Source organism: Bufo gargarizans, chromosome 1 (genome assembly GCF_014858855.1).
Source record: "Bufo gargarizans isolate SCDJY-AF-19 chromosome 1, ASM1485885v1, whole genome shotgun sequence".
In the NCBI taxonomy this organism is placed as follows: domain Eukaryota; kingdom Metazoa; phylum Chordata; class Amphibia; order Anura; family Bufonidae; genus Bufo; species Bufo gargarizans.
The window spans coordinates 244,454,367-244,476,266 of record NC_058080.1 but is presented as its reverse complement, the minus strand read 5'-3'; the positions used below and the strand labels follow the sequence as shown (position 1 = coordinate 244,476,266).

General features: G+C 41.0%; 1 protein-coding gene across 1 annotated transcript; it reads right to left on the bottom strand.

Annotated features, from left to right (window-relative positions):
* Positions 1 to 1,140: 1,140 nt before the first annotated feature.
* On the bottom strand, positions 1,141 to 17,823 carry LOC122944140 (alcohol dehydrogenase 1-like). Its single transcript, XM_044302372.1, has 9 exons — positions 17,705 to 17,823; positions 16,225 to 16,326; positions 13,920 to 14,061; positions 11,859 to 11,946; positions 8,563 to 8,782; positions 7,197 to 7,457; positions 6,895 to 7,030; positions 2,239 to 2,377; positions 1,141 to 1,877 (listed from the first exon to the last, which is right to left on the bottom strand). The coding sequence occupies exons 1-9, from the start codon at positions 17,720 to 17,722 to the stop codon at positions 1,853 to 1,855; spliced, it is 1,131 nt and encodes a 376-aa protein (XP_044158307.1). The 5' UTR covers positions 17,723 to 17,823; the 3' UTR covers positions 1,141 to 1,852.
* Positions 17,824 to 21,900: the final 4,077 nt, after the last annotated feature.

The window sequence follows — 21,900 nt, the reverse complement described above, 5'->3', positions numbered from 1 at the left end:
CATAAAGTCTAAGGCTGGGTTCACACAGGCGTCACGTTTTGGCTCTCGATGCGTCCCGGGTGCATTGCGGCAAACCCGCACGAGTAGGTACGCAATTGCAGTCAGTTTTGACTGCAACTGCGTTCCGTTGTTCAGTTTTTATCGCGCGGGTGCAATGCATTTTGCACGCGCGTGATAAATAACTGACTGTGGTACCCAGACCCGAACTTCTTCACTGAAGTTCAGGTTTGGGTTCGGTGTTGTGTAGATGTAATTATTTTCCCTTATAACATGGTTATAGGGGAAAATAATAGCATTCTTTAATGCAGAATGCTTAGTAGAAGGTCAATTGAGGGTTAAAAATTTTTTAATAAACGAACTCACCTCCTCCAATTAATCGCGTAGCTGCCGGTCTCCTGTTCTTTCTTCAGGACCTGTCAAAGGACCTGTGGTGACGTCACGGAGCTCATCACATGGTCCAATGTGATGTGACGTCACCACAGGTCCTTTAGCCGGCAGCTCATGATTAAAGAAGTAAGAAGAGATCGGCAGCTAGCAGGAGGAGGTGAGTTAATTTTTTATTTTTTTTAACCCTCAATTGACCTTCTACTAAGCGTTCTGTATTAAAAAATGCTATTATTTTCCCTTATAACTATGTTATAAGGGAAAATAATACAGTGAATAGACTTTCATCTTAGCAACCATGCGTGAAAAACGCTTGCTTGCGGATGCTTGCGATTTTCACGCAGCCCCATTTACTTCTATAGGGCCTGCGTTGCGTGAAAAACTCACAGTATAGAGCATTCTGCGATTTTCACGCAACGCACAAGTGATGCGTGAAAATCACCGCTCATGTGCACAGTCCCATAGAAATGAATGGGTCCGGATTCAGTGCGGGTGCAATGCGTTCACCTCACGCATTGCACCCGCGTGGAAAACTCGCCCGTGTGAACCCAGCCTAATAAGTATTGTGTTTTGCTATCGCCTGTATGTGATGCACCCAATGTGTCATACACAGCTCCTCAGGGAGTAAATGAAAGAAACGACAAAAAAAAAATCTACAACTCTCTCCAGAGATATTATAGTATGTGTACTGTGGGAATTAGCTCTGTAGCAGAAGAAAAATTGTCTCAAATGCAGTCAGAGATGGTGACACAAAAGTAATTTTCCAACAGGGTTTTTGCCTGTTCTTTATTTTGTTGCACAAAATTTATATATAGACAGACGTTAATCAACCTAGTTACACCACTATAGTGGCATAACTGATTAGTGGCATAACAAATTATGGAGCATGCCATGTGTTCGCAATAATTTGCGACTTTTTAAGCTTTTCAACCCTGAAGTTGCGAGAAAAAGGGTCTGCTCAATTCTAACTCCCTTCACTGGTCTTCTAGTCTCTGTCTGTAAACTTCTGGATAGTTGAGGTCACGTGAGCTGTTACAGTCAATGACTACCCCAAGCAGCACGTGATCCAGCAGTGACATAACACTTGAAGACATGTCATCCCTGAGGCCAATCATTGACTGCATCGGCACATGGTAGCCCGTCAATCTGGAAGTTGACAGACAGGGACTGGAAGACCAGTGAAGGGAGATGGATCAGAGCAGTGGGTAGTAGGTGAGTATAGTTTTCTCCACAGGTATAGCAGACAGGAGTTGAAAAAGAAATCCTAGACAACCCCTTTAAGCATATTTTACTAATGTGTATCCAAATAACATGATATCTTGAAAATACAGTATACACCCATCATATTCTGTAATATTAGATATTTCAGTCATATAATAGAAAGTAATACAAATTTATTGTGATAAATGAAGGTTGCAAGAAGACAACATTAGAGATTTTTGTTAGATAATGACTGGGATCAGGCTCTTCAAACAGTCAACACTGTACGGATACTAAAAAGAAAATACATTTGTTATAGACTTCTATAGTATATACATTTTCAAGTTATCTTTATCCATTATTTCTCAATAACTCTTTATAGCAGTCAGTACTCTGTGTTTCTAAAATCACTTCATAGTCAAGCGTACAGTGCATTTATGGGGATTTTACTGCATATGGATTTACCGGTATATTGAGTTGAAACATTATTGAAACATTCTGCTGTTAGAAATTTCCTAATTAGTTAACTGGAGTGCTTCTTTAAGGGACACTTGCAATCCAGAACATGCTTTATTACTTGTTACAGAATAGTCAGTGGTAGGGTGGATAAATATACCTTCATCATTTCGAATTATTTTAAGACATAAAGCCTACCTCTCTCCTTTACGCAGAAGTTCAAATCCTTCATTGATCTTCAGAAATGGTAATCTGTGTGTTATCAGCCCATCAAAGTTAAACTTCTTATTCATATAATCAGACACAAGTTTTGGTACATCATCTTTACTCTTCCATCCTGCCACAAATAACAGAAGTTATTATTAAATATAATGAGGGTCATTTATTAAGACTGGCGTGCAACAGAATCTGCGCCAGATATATGCCACAAAAGTGTAATATATCTGTTCATAAATGAACCCCAATATTTCGACTTTCCTGTTTCCCGTTACTTTTCCTTTACTTTCCTGTTTTAATATTATATCAATTTGATAGATTATAGTAATTAAAGAGATTATCAAATAAATCAACACTAAACGTGTTCATTATATCACTAGTGTTACAGTAGTGATCCACGATAGAAAGGCATGCAAATGAGCTCTTAACAAGCTCTACCTCTAATGCCACTAGATGTAAGGCAGCTAACCTACTAGTCAGTTTCAATCTTTTAGCTACGCCTTGAGACACGACTTGGATAATAAATAAGTCCGCACCTCATCTGCAGACAGCTGTTTCAGGGTGATTAACCCTCATCAGTACAGAGCAGAGAGTACTGGCTTAAGTGGGTGAAAGGCTTAAGTCAGGATTTGGGGGGGTACTATCTCTCCTTGAGGAGAGCGCCTTAATTGGCATGACAAAGCTTATAGGCCATACATGCTCCTCTGGAATACTGGGAAGAAAGGGATGCAAATTAGCTCTTAACAAGCTCTGCCGCTAATGCCACCAGATGTAAGGCAGCTAACCTACCAGTCAGTTTCAATCTTTTAGCTTAGCCTTGAGACACGACTTGGATAATAAATAAGTCAGCACCTCATCTGCAGACAGATCTTTCAGGGTGATTAACCCTCATCAGTACAGAGCAGAGAGTACTGGCTTAAGTGGGTGAAAGGCCTAAGTCAGGATTTGGGGGGTACTATCTCTCCTTGAGGAGAGCGCCTTAATCGATATGACAAAGCTTATAGGCCATACATGCTCCTCTGGAATACTGCGAAGAAAGGGAGGCAAATGAGCTCCTGACAAGCTCTGCCGCTAATGCCACCAGATGTAAGGCAGTTATCCTGTAAGTCAATGTTCAACCCTTTAGCAAGTCCTTGAGACATGACCTGGATAATAAAAAAGCCATCACCTCATCTGCAGATATCTGTTTCGGTGTGGAGCAGAGAGTACTGCAGAGAGAGTAAGAACCCCAAGGAGAGACAGAACCCCCCAAATCCTGATTTAGGCCTCTCACCCAGTTAATCCAGTACTCTTTGCTCTGCTAGGATGAGAGTATTTGATTGACACCCAGGACACATGTCGACCAGCGGTTTGAGAAGGCAACCACGCTTGCAGTAGTAGCATGGCCTTCTCACAGATTTGTCTAGGCCATGTGACGTCATGTTCGGTGGTAACATGGCTTATATGCAGCTCAGCTCAATTGAGTGAATGCGGCTGAATTGCTATACAATGTATGGCATTGTGCTTGGTGAGCAGAGAGAAAGCTTCAGTGCTACTGCGAGCACCAGTGGCTTCTCAAACAGCTTATCAGTGGGGGTCCCAGATGTTGGACACCCACCGATCATATAGGTCCGGGGTGGCCAACCTGTGGCTCTTGAGCCACATGCGGCTCTTTGCTTCTTCAAGTGCGGCTCTAGCTGAGGAGCCGGGAAGCAGTCAGGCGGCTCACTCTCCACCCCATTCTCAGATCTCTTTTCCTGATGGGGCACTGTTGCTACTTTGCAGCTCCAGCTCACTCTCCACTACATCCTGATGTACACAGTGTGAGAACGTAGTAGAAGAGGGAAGAGATTTATTTTGTTTTGTTATAATAGAAATGATCATGGGGGTCTGATTTAAGCATGGGGGGGGGGGGTCCTGATCTGGGCAAAGGGGGTCTTGATCTGAGCATGGGGGGTCTTGATCTGAGCATGGGGGGGGCAGATCTGAGCACTTAGGGTCTGACACTGAGAGTCTGATCCGAGCATTGGGGGTCTTATTTTGGGGATCTGATTTGGAGGTCTGATGAGGTTTGGGGATCTTATTTTAGGTCAGATAAGGATTGGGGATCTGATTTAGGAGTCTGACCTGAGGTCTGATGAAAAATATATTTTTTCTTTTTTTCTCTGCTAATGAAAAAAAATATATATATATTTTTATCAGACCTCAGATCAGATGAAAAATCTTTTTTTCTCTTATTTTTCTTTGTTAAAACCTAGGTGCATCTTGTAGGGCGAAAAATATGGTGACTTGTGTGTAAATGTATAGCTTGTGGCTCCTGGTAGTCATAAGTTTTTTTTTTTTGTTTTTTTTTGGCTCTTTGTGTCTGTAAGGTTGGCCACCCCTGATATAGGTCATCAGTTAAAAAATCCCAGAAAACCCCTTTTAAGGCAGATTTGTAGTTTGCTGAAATGTGTAAACTTTTGCATGGCTTAGATCTGCATTTTAAAATGGACTAAATAAAGAAGATATTGTTTTATAGATTTTCTATTGACGTGCTCACCTTTTTATATCTTCCCTGTGTCCCCATAAGCCCTCTGCTGATCAGTTTTTTTGTGGGTAACTGCTAAACTACATTATATGGCCCATGTCTCTGTTTTCTGTCTACAACTCTCAAAACTCTTGCTTAAACTATGTTCTATTCTAAAACTCCACCAGTTTATTCCCCCGTTAGTTCCCTAGTTAGTCTCCTTCCCCCTCTGACAGCTGTAAATATAGTCCTCAGTAGTACTTCTTTGCTCACAAAGCAGTTTTTTTTCAGCTTCCATGCACATTGTTGTGTTACAGTCTAGGCTCTGGTACAGTACTTCCCTGATAAGCAGCGAGAATGCAGTTTGTATGGGGTGCTGTTCAGTAAACAGAAATTCACTATGCCAGACATATGAATGAGGATCTGACAGTGGGGAGAGTAACTGAGCTTGTACCTCTTCAAGCAAGGTAGATAGATGTGCACATTGATATACACTGTTAACATCAGATGAAACAATAGAAGTAAATGTAACTCTAACATAGTTCATTGTTAGTGTAGTTTTCCAGCCTTTATCAGAATTTGAACTCCTGACCTTCTGTATGTCAGGAAGAAGAGTTACCATAAGGGCTCATGCACAGTACTGTATGCCCTCCGAGACATACGGTCCTTGAGCAGGCCATATGTCCCAGAGCGGCATACATCGTGTGCACGGGAGCGCACAGCATCATAGGCTACTATGATGCTGTGTACATCGGGCCACCAGTGGGACTATTGTCCTGCACTCATAATATCATAAGAGTGCAGGACAATAGTCCCGCGGGCCGCCCGATGCGCACAAGAACATAGTAACCTATGATGCTGTGCGCTTCCATGCACACAATGTATGCCGCTATGGGACATATGGCCCGCTCAAGGACAGTCTGTCTCGGAGGGCATACGGTCGTGTGCATGAGCCTTAAAACTACAGACCTTCTCTGTTGGAATGGTTGAATTTTCTATGCTTAAAAAATTATTTTCCGCATAGTTATAACACTAAATGAATAGTATATTACTGAAATGAAAGGAAATAAATAGCACCATCTACCAACCACTATACATAATAAATTCATTATATTGTACAGCTTATTATAATTACAAGGACACCAAATATTGTTTTGTGATATTTAATGCTAAGGATGTTACAAAAACCTTAATGGTTTTTGTTTTACTATTTTTTTGTAACAATAACTTTGCAGAAAATTGCAACTTTTACAAAAAAAAGATGGAAAGGAACTGCTGCCTTATCTGCTGTGAAGAATAGATTTTTTTATGCCTTATGGGTTTACTTTTTTTTAAATTAAATATCACAGAAAATGGGTATGCTTGTAGTCATAATAATCCATACAATATAATGGTCATATTATTTAAGGTGATTGGTAAACATTGTGAATAAAAATGTGGGCGGGGATAGAGCCCTAAAATTTTTGATGGCACCCCAGGATCCAAGCCTGCTGGAAGCCCTGCTGGAAAAACCCTACTCTAAGACACAGCATCATTGCTGACATCACATCTACAGGGCAGGGCACAACCCTACAAGCCTTACCAAGCCTCAGATATAGACATCATGTCGAGAAACGGTGAAAAATGTCACATGACCACAATGGAATGTAGGAAAATGGGGCATTACAGATAAACAGTAGATATTAGTAAGTGATAATGTGTTGTTTTCTGTCAACTGAAAATTGCAATACCGTAATATTCCTTTAATGGATGAAAGTGATAAACATAGTTAATTTTTCATGGTCTATACAATGAATATAACATTTACAGGAGGGATAGCCCATGTACATACTTGTAATTTCAGGTTTAGTTGACCATACACCAGGAATTTCAGATAACTGTTGGTGAATGCAGATATCTGTGAAAAACTTAATCTGATGTTTTGAACATTTTGTCAGGTTCAATTATTTGTGCAAAGTGACAGATGTGTACCCCATTAATAGAAATGATCTAGTGTATGACCTGCTTTGCAGTTGTCTATTGAATTGGCAATCAAACATTAGTGACACATTACTCCACACTTTGGAGGATCTGCTGTACAATACGGTACAAATGCACAGTCTTTACATACAAATTGTATAGTACAGGAGCTCCAGAACGGAATATAATACCTCCAAAAACAGCTCCAGTCAGAACACGTCCAGTTAGAACTAGCATTGGATCAAAGGAAATGGTAGCGGTTGAAGGAGCAACACCTACAATCATAGTTTTTCCATAGCCAAAGTGAGTGGATTTGAGAGCAGATGTCTAATGGAAAGACACAATAAAACACAGGTCAGCATTGAGAAATATGACAATATGGTTACAGTGCCGACAATATTGGTTCGAGACACAAATTGTCAAAGAGAGATGGCCAAAATGTGACATTTTATAATGATGTAATTATTTCCAAATGTTTTAGTCTTTAACGTACCATGACTCCAGTGTTTCCAATGACCTCAAAAGCATAGTCCACTCCGTCCTCAGTCATCTCTGTCAGCACTTCATCGATAGGACGGTCATAATCTTTAGGGTTGATAAAATCAGTGGCTCCAAATTCTTTGGCTTTTGCAAATTTGTCACTGTTTAAATCAACGGCTATAATCCTAGAAGCTCCAGCTGCTTTACATCCAATAATCACAGACAAACCCACTCCTCCCAGACCAAATACTGCACAGGTAGATCCGGGTTTAACCTACAATAAAAAAAAAAATTGTAGAACCACTGCTGTAACTGTTGGTACAAGGATAGAACACATTACTGTATATAGGCAACAAATAATTCACAAAACTCTCTTTGTTTGTTCTTCACCAGCCATGACATTGGGAATTTTCTATAACCTTTCGGTAACAATGAATGTTAGGAAATGCAATGAATAGGGGCAAGCAATAAAACATTGAAATACACAGTTATAGGGGTTGGTCACTATACATTACTTGCTGTATATGGGCTGGGAACACACATTTAAACATCAGCTCCAATGTCAGATGGTTTAATAAGCTTTGCTCTCCTTTACTTGCAGTTCCTCTTACCTGCAGGCCAGGGGCTGCCGTGAGGGATCGGTGGAGGTGAATATCATTTATTTAATGTTTAAAGCTCTCATGACCACATTGCAATTTTTGATTAGCTAGAGCACCTGTCACGGATGCGGTGTGGGTAGGAAACTCCACATCGAGCACAGGAGGAAAGGGGACAGGAACTAGGCTTGGGAACTAGGGTAGAGGAGAAGGTCACCTCCTATAACAACCCTAATCCAAATCCTGACTAACTAACAGTATAAACTGACCTCTATGGTAGGAAAGTTCATACACAGGAACCTAGAGCCCTAACACACACTCTAGGGCCCTGGTATAGTGACAGGACTTGAGACAACCTATTCCTTCACCAGAAGGATGAACAGGAGTCTCCCTCAGGCCTAGATCCAAAAAACAGGGAAATACAACAAACACACTACAAATAGAGAAGACGACACTTAACTTCACGTGGAGCAAAGGCAGCGCCAGGAGCTCAACTGAGATCCAACAACCAGCTAGCCCAGTGTCCAGAAACTGAAGCTATAAACTGCACCCCCAGAAGGGGTAAGCAGTAATAAATTGGGAAAGTTAAATGACCAAACCAACAACACCTGCAAGAGGTGTGGTCATTACCAAAACAATACAAACACAAATTATCCACAAGGAACCAGTCAGATTAACCCACGTGTTGCCAGTCTCTCTGATCTCCTGGCACCTGGCACGGGAGTGTCTGTGACAGCACCTTTACCTACAATAAAGATAAAAAGGACTAAATCTAGCACTTACCTTAGCAGCCTTCACAGCAGAGCCATATCCGGTGGAGAATCCACAGCCAATAAGGCAGACCTTATCCAGCGGTGCATCCTGGTGTATCTTAGCAACAGCAATGTCATCAACCACTGTGTACTCGGTAAAAGTGCTGGTACTAACAAAGTTATGAACAGGTTTCCCCTTACAGGTAAATCTGCTGGTGTTGTCCAATAGCACTCCATTATATTTCCCAATGCTGTTTAAAAAATAGAAGGAAACAGTTAACTGGAATTCAATCCTGCAGATTCCAGTAAAAAAATACTAAAAACGTATACGTTAATATATAAAGTTCTTTTTTACAATGAATTGCTATGGTGATGGATGCCACTGTATGACGTCTGCTTAACATAGAAGTTATATATATATATATATATATATATATATATATATATATGTCGAAAAATGGGTAGCACTCCATAAAATAAAATTAGAAAAAAGTTTATTTACCCATGCAGGACATGCGACGTTTCGGCTATATGCTGGAGCCTTCCTCAAGCCTCCAGCATAGAGCCGAAACGTTGCATGTCCTGCATGGGTGAATAAACTTTTTTCAAATTGTATTTTATGGAGTGCTGCCTGTTTTTCGACTTTTATATATTGGGTTTGCTTAATCCCAACTGGGCCAGCTGTACCCCCCTGTTTTCTCAAGATACGGTGCTGCCCCTTTTTTTCTTTTTTCATATATATATATATATATATATATATATATATATATATATATACACATTAAGCCTGAGACAAAAAAGCAGACTACAGTATGTTAAGAATCACAATGAATTTATAGTCTGAGCCAGGGCTGAAATATAGGGAGAGCACCTATAATGTGTGCTACAAGGACTCCACCCTGAGAAGGAAGTATGGGTCTCTACCAGAACTGTCTTGTTGCTTAAGAAGGCCAGAGAGGAAATAAGCATCTTTTGCAAGCATCAATAGCGGTGCCGCAATGTCTACAGCCCATATCAATGTCATCCCAGCTATCCATTGGTGCTCAGTAATGATGATGTGATGTCATGTTGGCACCAGAAAGTCTCAAACAGCTCTGTCTCAGCATACTGGGGGGAGGCTGTGGCGTAGTCATCAGGGGCGATAAAGTTCACCAGACTGACACCAACAGGTCAGTTAGGCTGGACACCTAAAAGAAGACATTGCACATGCTGCAACTTCATTGGACCAATTGAGTTTGTGTGGGTGTAACAACCCAATGCTGAGTGTTCATCTAAAGCATGGGGTGTAGTTGGTCTCCTCCCACACGGGAATAACAGTCGCAGACAGTTCTTGGATGAACAAAATATTTACTGATAAGGCTCCGACAGTACTTCCATAGACATAATACTTAAACATTAAGAACAGGCCATTAATGTGCTCTTATATACATACTGTTGGTTGTGGCAGCTATCCCTCAATTTGGTTTAATTAATCGTCTCAGTGTGATTCCCATGAATCACACACGGATTTAGTATTATAGGAGTTCATATCACAAATAGGTCTTTTTTTTGCCAGGTCGCTCAAGGCACCTTCACTGGCAAACTAGCTTAGACTTACTGTTATGCACAGTCATTAACCTAACTGCATTATCTTACTTGGCTGGTGTAAATCAATACGGCCCTCTCTTTGCAGGCTATCTCTACAAATTTCTCATTGTTTAGGGCCCACTGCTGTCTTAGTAGCCCAGGACAGCCAGCAACTAATTTATTTTCATAGTTCTCTAAATTAAACAGTACCTAACTTTTCACACAACTTTGCATAAATCAATATTACAAGTGACTATGAGAAACTTTGTAATATATCTTATCTGAGAAAAATGCCTTGTTCTAGAGTTATCAGATTCCATCTCCCATCCCTTTTCTGAACTGACTTTGTCTTGTGGCTGCTTCTGAGTGAGTGTGGGAAACTTAGGAAGCAGATTATCCTCTAATGTATGTGTGCAGTTGATGTGATCTTGTCTCCACCCACCAAAACTGCTTAGACGTTCAGCATGAACAGGTGAAAACTGGTAACAAATGCCAGTCAAATAATTGCCAGAAATTGTGCAATTCCTTGTGTACACACACCGTACTATTGATTAATACAAAGTTGGTTGAAAGGTTAAGCTCACTTTAAGCCAGATAAACTCTCATTTCTCTTCTCTCTTTCTTGCTGCAGCACACTGTTAATCTATTTAGCTTCCCCTTTTCTTTCTGCATTGCTGCAGCCATCTTAGGCTCAGGGCTTTTACTCTAGCAGGTTGTCTTATTCTCTATTAAAGGAGTTATTCCATGACTAATGTAAAGAATGAAAACCAGACATCATATAGTACATGACAACCTCTTCCTAACAAAGCTAGAACCAGCTCTGTACCTCACATGGATCCAGAGATCTCCCCATTCATTGCTCTGCTAGATTTATATCAAGCTGACAGCTCAAGGGGAGGGTCTTTCCTGCTGCAGCTAAGGGGGCGTGTCCATGCTCGCCCTATCACAGCTCAGGAGGCAGTTAAAGGATGAAACTGAGCATGTGCGGCCATCTCAGGGAGCAGGTCAAAGAAATAAGAAAAAAGCAAACAGCAGGTGCTATACAGATACATTTTATTGAATAACTCAGTAGCTACAAAATACATTTTTAATTACATGCACTTACAAAACTATTCAGATCCAGGTGATTTTTGAAAACTCTAGAATATTTTTCGTGGGACAACCCCTTTAAGGGAGATATGCTTCTGCACCACCACAGACAAGAAGTTCATAAAAAAAAGGTTTATAGTACTGATTTGTCTAGGGGGTTGTCTGTGCAGGAATGTAAATGTTTTGCCTGCAGACTTCATTTTGGATCACAGTATTCCTAAAACTCCTATCAGTAATACTATATGCATATTCTTTGTTTTCAATATTTTCAGTTTGGCCTTTGGTGAACTATGGTTACTTAAAAATAAATAAAGCTATGGTGGGTTGCCACCAGATTGTTTGCTCCGGGGATTCCACCAACTTTAATCTGACTTTACAGAATAGATTGCCAAAGATTGTTTCATCTAATGGCCATCTAATTGGGAGATTATCAATGGCATAACTTAATGGTCCTGGGCTTCTGGACCCAATCAGGCACCAGAGCCTGGTGTCAAGTGTTACCTCTGCAACCCCTATGGCTATGCCACTGGCGATAACTACATAACTACCTTACCTTCATAATAACTATAAAACTTCCTTACATAAAGAGAAGTTGGCATACTGTACATATATTATGAAAATAATCATATTAAAAAAATATTTCATATGTTCTCAAGTTAAGTAAACACTTACTCATTTTTGCAGCACACATTTGTGTCGGAACTTACACAACATTTGCATTTTTTACACTGAGGCATAAACAATGGGATGACTTTGTCTCCTGTAAGAAAGGGGATATGAGAATTAATGTATTGTTAAAGGGGTTGTGGCATGTTTAGAGGTTTTCCCCTATCCACAAGATAGGGGATGAATAACTCATTGCAGGGGGTTGAGTCTCTGGGACCCCCAGTGATCCTGAGAGCGGCACATGTTCAACCTGCCACTTCAACAGATGGAGGGCACAGGGCCTCCGTTCTCGGGATCGGTGAGGGTCCTAGAGGTCTGACCCCCAGAAAATAGTTATCCCCTATTTTGTGGATAGGGGATAACGTATAACTTCTTAAATTTACAGTTTAGTAAATGACTGATGCCTGCACGAACTACAGGATCACCCTACTAACGAGCGTTCTCACTTGTTTATCAGGTGATCGGCACCACATAATGGGCAGATGATCAAGAATGAGAGTTCACATTAACGGTCGTTTAAATCCATCTTAAGTGTGACTTCGATAATAATCAGATCACATTTTATTACTAATCAGGGCAGAAATCCAGGTAATTGCAAAGTGTTTATTGACCTTTTCTTGCAACTGTGCACACTGCTATCACCATTCTTAACAGACCGAAAGTAGATATTGTTTAACTTGGTTATTTGGATCCATACATGATCTCTATGGCAACATAACATTTACTATAAATGAGATCAGTTATGAGTATTGATGAGTATTCCCTTTTGTGATATTGATGACCTATCCTTAGCATAGGTCATCAATATCAGGTCGATGGGGGTCTGACTCTCGTTGATCAGCTGTTTGGACAGGCCCTTTGTCCTTTTCAATGTTTACCTGCACAGTGTCTACATTGTAGTGATGTTGCTGTGCAATTACATGTACACTTTCCCGTGTCCTTTTCAATGTTGTGTGTACTCTGTCTACATTGTAGTGGTTGTGCAGTGTAATTACATGTACACTATCCTCTCCTGTTTACTTGAATGCGATGAACAGTTATAATTGCACTGCACCTCCACTATAATATAGACAGTGTGCAGGTAAACACTGAAGAGAATGCAGCTCTTGCACTAGCACTGGTACTGTAGCCCCCAGTTGATTGATGGGGATGCAGAAAGTATGGCCTCCATCAATCTGAAATTGATGACCTATCCTAAGGATAGATCATTAATTTTATGAAACCATAATACCACGTTAAGCTTTGAGCCTGTAACTTTAACCCCTTACCTACATCTGCAGTGGCCAGGTTTAGGGTGGCATCAAGGTTATGCTAGGTCCCCTGGAAATCAGGGTGTCACCACGTGCTGCTGCTCTCCGTAAGGAATGATAAGGTGTGGTGCACCCCAATGGAAAATAAGTTCAGAGAGTCAGGGTCTGCAGTAAACTAGTGTGCTTGTTTACTGGAGGAATTCAAATGCAAAAACAATACGAGCAAGAACAAGGTTTCATCTGAAGGTTTCATCTGAAGGTTTCATCACGGCATCTGAGAGGTCTTTTCCTGGGAGCTCTGTGCAATCTGTATCCCGAATGGCTTCCCCGTGCTGAGATCTAGGGTTCCATTCAGTTGCTATGGCAGCCTCAGACCCTCTGAAGGATCCAAGGCCTGCCACAGCAATGTTCCAATGTATATTGCAGAGATAAATTAATTTGGAACAAATCTAATTTCTTGGATAATTCGGCAAAGTTACCGAATCAAATTTTTCAAAACTTTGCTCATCTCTAGTAAGCAGTCAACCATTCCAAGAGGTAACAGCCTAGTGGCTCCCCTGCAGAAATATCCAGTTGCCTGTATAAGGTTTAAATGGACTGCCAAGATAGCACCCTTAGGATTTACTTATGTGTAAGTCAAACTGGTTGATTGACACAGTGGTCCCAAACCCTTTGCTCATGAGAGATATCTTTAGTCAAAGTTTAGTTACTGTAACTTGAAGCAATAATACAAATCTGTCACAAAGGTGTACGTTTTTAAAGATTTCCTTGACAATTAATTTTACTTTTTACCTATTTGTATTATTATAAGCCTTACCGGGTTTCAGATCTGTTACTCCTTCACCAACACTCTCTACAATTCCAGCAGCTTCATGGCCCAGTATCACAGGGTATTTCATGTCAGTTATTTCCCCTTTTAAAATATGATCATCTGAACGACAAATTCCAGTCGCCACAATCTGTTGGAACACATAAGATTTTACATCTTAACCACGTGTGGATTACCACTAATTGCCATGATATCCTGTACTAGAGACAGTTTCACATCAAGTACAGGTGCAGCACAGCTATTAACAGGTATCCAACTGTTTATAGTCGCTTGGGCACAATGTGCAATAGCACCCTAATGGTACATCCACACATGGTAGATATGTTGCATTGCAAAGGATGAAATCTGCAGCAAAGTCCTCATCAAAATGCACACAAAACTCTTGGATTTTACCACATATCTGCAGTAAAGTCTGTGTTCCTCCCCAACATGCATCCTGTATGGATGTCCCCTAATACAATCTTTGGGAATTGCCAATGTTCCATAAAAACTCATTGTCTAACCAAATAGTTTTGACAAGGAAATGTACCTATGTTCATGTTGTTATTGTTGCTTTAAAATGATATACAGTTAGATCCAGAAATACAGTATTTGGACAGGAACACAATCTAAATGACTCCCCATGCCACGACATTGGATTTGAAATGAAACAACTGAGATGCAATTTAAGTGTAGACTTTCAGTTTTAATTCAAGGGGTTGAACCAAAATATTCTGTGGAACATTTAGGAATTCCAACCATTTTTCTACAAAGCTTCCTCACTTCAGGGGCTCAGAAGTAAATGGACAAATTAATATTACCATAAATAAAATGTTTATTTTTAATACTCTGTAGAGAATCCGTTGCAGACAATGACTGTCTGGTCTGGAACCCATGGACATCACCAAACACTGGGTTTCATCCTTTGTGATGCTTTGCCAGGCCTTTACTGTAGCTGTCTTTAGTTGTTGCTTGTTTGTGGGTCTTTGTGCCTTAAGTTTTGTCTTAAACAAGTGAAATGCATGCTCGATCAGGTTGAGATCTGGTGAGTGACTCAGCCATCTAAACAACCTTGCTGCATTTGGTAGAATCTGGGCAGAACATATATCCCTTTACACTTCAGAATTCATCTTCATCTGCTTCTGTCTTCAGTCATCATCAATAAACACTAGTTACCTAGTGCCATTGGAAGTCATGCATGCCCATGACATCACACTACCTCCACCATGTTTTACAGAGGATGTGGTATGCTTTGGATCATAAGCCCTTCCAAGCCTTCTCCATACTTTCTTCTTCCCATCATTCTGGTATAGGTTGAGCTTAGTTTCATCGGTCCAAAATTTAATTTCATCTGTCCAGAACTGGGTGGTTTCTTTAAATGTTTTTTTTTTTTTTTTGCAGTCTAATCTGGCCTTTCTATTTTTTAGGCTGATTAATGGTTTGCACTTTGTGGTGAACCCTCTGTATTTGCTCTCATGAGGTCTTCTCTTTATGATAGACTTAGATACTGATACAGCCACTTCCTGGAGAGTGTTCTTCACTTGGGTGGATGTTGTGAAGGGGTGTTTCTTCACTGTGGAATGAAAATCTGCAATCATCCACTACAGTTGTCTTCCATGGATGTCCAGGCCATTTTCAGCACCTGAGCTTCATCATTTCGCTCTTTTTTTATTTTTTATATTACCAAAACTGTTATCTCTCTGATGTTTTTTTTTCAGCCTAATAATCGTCTGTTTCAATTCCATTGAGAGCATCTTTGACCACATGTTGTGGGTTCACAGCAACATCTTTCAAATGCAAATGCACCCTGATTTTTGGTCACACAGATACAATGGAGGACACTTACTAATCGTTTTTTGCCACTATACTGATGCAAGAAAAGTCTCCGGCGCATGACATATGTGTACCATAATTTGCGTCTTTTTAAGCTTCTTGGGACTTTTCTGGACCAACGTCCACCACGTCCTCACTCAAGTATGGCAGAGTGGATTAACCTCATAGATGCTGCAGGTGATTAGGCACTATGGCATCTTGGGGGTTAACATGGCAGCAAAGTTGATGATATAATCATAACCAAATAGTATAATCATATAGTATAATTCACTCCTCAAAAAGAGGGCACCATCTATTAGACTTATAATCTTATCCTATGCATTCAGCACAATACTAAGATTTCTTAATAGAAGATACTTTGCTAGTATTTTAGTATTAGAACCTCTGCACATATCTTGTACATTTGGAATATCTTTTATAAGTAACTTGCTATAATAAATCTTATAAAAATAATAAAGTTGTTTTCAAGTATAAATATCACCTTTATGCGAACTTCATGAGCCTTTGGTGGTGCAACTTCAATCTCTTCTATGCTGAGCGGTTGTTTAGGTGCCCAGCACACCGCAGCTTTACATTTGATTACCTGAATTCGAAATAATAATAAAATTGAACATCTTCAGTTGCAGAAGTCAAGGATAGTATCCACTTCCCCTCCTTATTCACATTGGTCACCCCATTTTCAGTTTAATTGTAGGATGGTAAGATAAATCATATATTTTGTACAGGACCAAATGAGTAGAAAAAAAAAAAAAAAAACATTACTACCAGATTATTTTTATTTTATTTTTTATTTTTTTGTTTTTTTATTTGGTACACATAATTGAAAGCTATAAGCTTTATTTGGAGTCATTCCCAGTTTTGGCTTCTAGTGGTGGATCTATGGTGTATACACTGGGGAATTTTCATGACCAATAAGACAAATGTATTTATAAATTTTTATGAGTCTGCTGCATTATTCTGGGCATTAGTAAAATTTTCCTAGGGTATACACTGTAGGTGGTGGTGAGTTTAAATTGTAATTAAACATTTAAAAAAAAAAAAAAAGAAAGAAAGGCAAAATAGTGTTGATAGAAAATGCTGTTTGATAAGTTGTCAGCAGGTGGCAGCACATTAATGTGTTACAGTACATATTTATATACTTCAGTCAGTCTCTACTTTTTGTAATGTGAAATAGTGAAAACATTAGTATTTTTTTAACTGCTCAGCTTTGAAAATTAACTCAATGCCCATTTTATTTTCATAAATAACCTAATTAAAAGATTTATGTAAGCAATATGTACACTGTCATAGGAGACGGAACATGACGTAGGGATTCTCTCTTCAGGGTTCCTTTAGGACTTCCAGTAGACATAACACAATGTATACATTTTTCCTGGAGTGTTTATTTAAGTTTTTAAAAGATTCCTAAAGCTGGAATATAAATAAATTCTGCCCTTTTTTAACAGTAGGGAGGCTGAAGGAATGAAGTAATGTACTGCTTAAGGAATAAATCTCAGACTGGGATTATACTCTGTCACTAAAAAGACACTTTGGTGTGCATAGGAGCTGTATATGTAACATGGTGACATGTTTTTAAACAAGTCTAACACATTATTTTTTTATTTTACATGTATCGGTTGTAAAATGCACATACTGTATTTTTCAATGCATATTCTCACTTGTGATATGTTCATAGATTGGTTCCATGAGTTGAAACCACCACACTCTTCCACTCCAAAGAGAGAAGCTGTAATGGTCTAATAGTGAACAATTGTTGGCCAGGGGTTGAAGCATTATGCAGAGCAGCATGACTGCTTCGATCTCTGGTTATAATTCCACAATGTTATCTACATTGTGTAGACCATCAAGAAATGTAACATTAAATATTCTCACATCATCTATTAATTCAAAAAAATTACAGATATATAGGTGAGCAGATAGTGTCTTGTCATAACTTATAACTCTAAACACTTCCTACTTACTTTCCCAGCAGTAGCCATATTACACTTCCTTCCACAAACCTTTCCAGGAGTTAATGTGAATCATTTTCACATTTTTCATTTACTAAAAGGTCCAAATTCCTCCTCCCATTCCCTCCTCGTGCCTAGGACACCTCCCCTGAAAGCAGCATTTATAGACTCAGTTATCGAATGTTTTTGTAGACAGGACAAATATCTACTTACTGCTTACTAATGTTTACAAGAATATTCCTGTCTCATACATGTGAACTTTATTCACATTGCTTTTTATGTAGTAACCATCATAATATGTGCAATTATATACCGATGTTTCTTCAAAACATTTGTTGTAGCTTTCACTGACATGAAATATTTTTAGTCAGTGTTAGTAGAAAACATGTTAAAATAAAACTCATGTAAGGTCACACAAGGTCTTAAGATTAACGGCTCCCTATTTAGTAGAGGTGAGCAAATGGATTATAAAAATTCAGAATTCTGACACTATCGAATCTGAATTTTAAGTGATTTAATTCAGGAGAATCAAGGAGAGGGAGAAAGAGAAGAAGAGAGAGAGCGAGAGAGAAAAACTTTTGCAAGCAAAGTACTTTACATACAGACCCAAATTGAATTACAAGGGTGATGGTGACAAATGAGAGCCTATGCAAATTTCAACAAATTTGGAAGTGTTCATTGGCAGGATGAGAGGAGTCCCTAAGAATGATGTGTGCGTGACGTAGACATCTCTTCTTGTAAACATCCTCAATAGCAGGAAATGGAGTCCCTGTGATGCGTTGGGTGGTTTTCACCACTCGCTGACGTGCCTTGCGGTCAGCAACAGAGCAATTACCATACCAGACTGATCTAAAACGTTCCCAGTTTTGATTTTACATTGTCATGTTCCATTACCCCTGGTGTCAAACCTCATAAAACACCAGTGGCAGTTCACAAAACTAACATTGCCTCCACAGGTTCTACTTACAGGTCGTTTAAGTCTTCTCAAGAAGAGAACAAACTCATAGATCTTATCAAAGAATGCCCCCTGCATAAGAAACCACATCCTCTACTAAAATGCAGAGCCTTCAGCAGGGCCGGCGTCAGCACCTGGCATACCCGCGCAAGTGTCGAGGCCCACTGTTCCTTAGGTGGCCCACTCGTTTCCGCGGCCCCTTTAAACATTTTGATGTACTTTAACTTTATGCTGCTGCTGCGCTGCCATCTCACAGGATCTCCAGCAGATCGGAGGAGGACTGGAGGAATGCGCACGTGATCACAGCAGGGGCAGAGCGGAGGCGGAGCTGATCAGCAGTGGGAGCGCAGCTGAAGACACAGCTGAGCGCCGAAGAAACCAGGAGCAGGCCAGCCGTCAGTGTGAGATGTGAGTCACTGTGACGTGTGACCACTGACACCACACACCAGTAACATGAGGGCAACTTTGAGAAAATTGAGCAACAAACCTCATTGTGGGGGAATTCCTTAGACCCCCCCCCCCCCCCCCCCCCAGTATACCTAACCTCAGGCTACCACATCTAATGTAATGTATATGGATGAGAAATGCACAGCAAGCAGTAAAGCTAATATTTCTAAAGGTTCAGTCAGCAGCATGTCCAGCCTCACTCAGAAGTGAGTGAGTCTGTAATTACTGATAACTTACCACTGAAGTTATCAGCAATGACAGATTAACTCACTGCTGACTGAGGCTGGACATGCTGCTGACTGAGCCTTTAGAAATATTTGCTTTACTGCTTGCTGTGCATTTCTTGTATGTACATAATGTGGCAGCCCCACTCACTATGCAGTGCTGAGACAATGGATGGAGCGGACTGCGGTGGTGAGCTTGCCTCATACACAGCAGGTGCTGCGACGATCTCACCATCGTTTAAGGGTCTGTCCATATGCATGTGTCTGTCCCTGTGTGTGTGTGTCTGTCTCTCCCTGTGTGTGTGTGTCACCATTACCATGCCAACAGTGTTCCTATGTCTTGAAGCAGCTGCATCAGGACGTTCTGTGTGGGGCAAGAAGAAGAAGGAAGAAGAGGCAGCGCCACCAGCATGGAGTCCTGTAGGAGAGGAACAGGGAGGCACACCAAGGACGTAGGTAACACTACCTCATGATCTACACTAGTGTTATCTGTGGTTTTACATAGGACTGCAGGTAATATTAACAAATTATCAGCTCTAGTGTTAACTGTGGTTATACATAGGACTGCAGGTAACACTACCACATTATCAGCACTAGTGTTATCTGTGGTTTTACATAGGACTGCAAGTAACACTTCTACATTTTCTGTACTCAGATAGCCATTACTGTATTATCTGTGGTTTTACATAGGACTGCAGGTGATATCTATCACTATGTAAGGGGGCCCAATGAGACTTTTTTGCCCAAGGGCCCACATGAACCTGGAGCCGGCCCTGGCCTTCAGGGAGAAGTCTTTAGAGGACCGTAAAGAATTCTTCAAAGAAAACATCTGCTGCACTACAACATCGCACTTTGCCAAGGACTGTAAGGTCAGTGTGACATGCACAGAATTCAGTAGCACAGGACACAACACCGCTTAACATCCGGGACCTCCCTCTCAGGTATCATCCTAAGCAGAGGAGCATGACGGGAAGCAGATAGACACTGATGTAGACACCGCAGTAGTCACTTCTCACTGAACAGAGAGATCTGGAAAGGACTCGCCGGAGGGAAATCCTGCTAAAAAATCTGCCTTGTCAGAGTTTATCCGGTCGGTCACCGAGATAAGGCGATCAAGGTATACACAATCTTAGATGATCAAAGCAACAGGTCTTTAGCTAAATCCAGCTTCTTTGACACCTTCAACATCGTAGGGCCCAGTTCTCCCTACGTCTTAAGGACATGTGCAGGTAGCATTGAGACGGCGGGGAGGAAAGCAAGTGGGTACAAGGTGGAGTCCATAGATGGTCAGACCTGCTTGTCCCTGCCGACCATACTGGACCATACCTACACTAGAGGTAGCAGCATACCACCACCACCTGAGGCGTATAGCTCATCTGATAACAAAACTGAACGCAGAAGCCCCTAAAGTCTTACTCTTTGGAAGAGACATCCTACGAGTTCACAAGGCTAGAGGACAGATTAACGGTCCCCAAAATGCCCCATACGCCCAGAGACTTGACCCAGGATGGGTCATGATAGGAGACATCTGTCTAGGAGGAGCACATAAGCCGACCTCAGTCAACAGTATGCTCACCAGCACACTTGAAAGTGGACATCCTTCCCTATTCTAGCCATGTCAAAGCAGTTTCCTGATAAAAAAAAAGTTGCTACACAGCGCAGTTGCTACTCCTGTGCCCTGTCCTTTCACAGATCCTTCCTGTGAAGACCACACCTGCGATGGTGAGCAAGATCACTTAGGATGCACAGTTTTCCACAGGACAAGAGAAGACAACAGGGTCACAATGTCCATAGAAGACAGACTGTTCTTGGATATCATGGATCAAGGAATAGTAAAAGACAAGTCAAAAAGCTGGGTCACACCTTTACCGTTTAAACTCGGAAGACAACACTTACCTAACAACAAAGAACTTGTCTACAGTCGATTTATCTCCCTCAAGCACAAACTTCAGAGACAAGAAAACATTTCTTTACCTTCTTAGAAAGAATATTCCAGAATAACCATGCAGAAATAGCACCCTCGTGTCACGATGGGGAGTGGGGGAAACTCCCCACCGTACGATAATGGGTATGCGGGAAAGCAGCTAGGCCAGGAAGCCGGGATAAGGGAGCAGGTCACCCCCTAAAGCGTCCCTATACCTCACCCTAACTCCTCACCGTATGAGCTGACCTGGATGGTAGGACGATTCATACCCAGGATACCTAGGACCCTGAGTCGCCCTGATAATCCCTCACATAGGAGCATGGGAGAGACGACCTGTTCTTCCAAGACACGGAAGAGCAGGAGTCTCTGCAGGCCTAACAGCAAGGAAAGGCAGCCAAGTGGACTGGCAGGTAAGTATCCAGTGGCGGGGATAACCACTGAACCAAGAACCCAAGAAGGCATGGTAACTTACCTGCCGCAGCTGCTGGATGGCACAACAGAAGACCACACCAAGGTAAACTGGAACCCATACAAACGTACTGCAATCCAAACACCAAAAGGATGCAGTAAGCACTGACACACAGGAACCAGCACTCCAGCAACAGCTCACAAACTTGACTTTTGGTTCACCCGTCCGGGAAACTATGAGGCCCCCTTC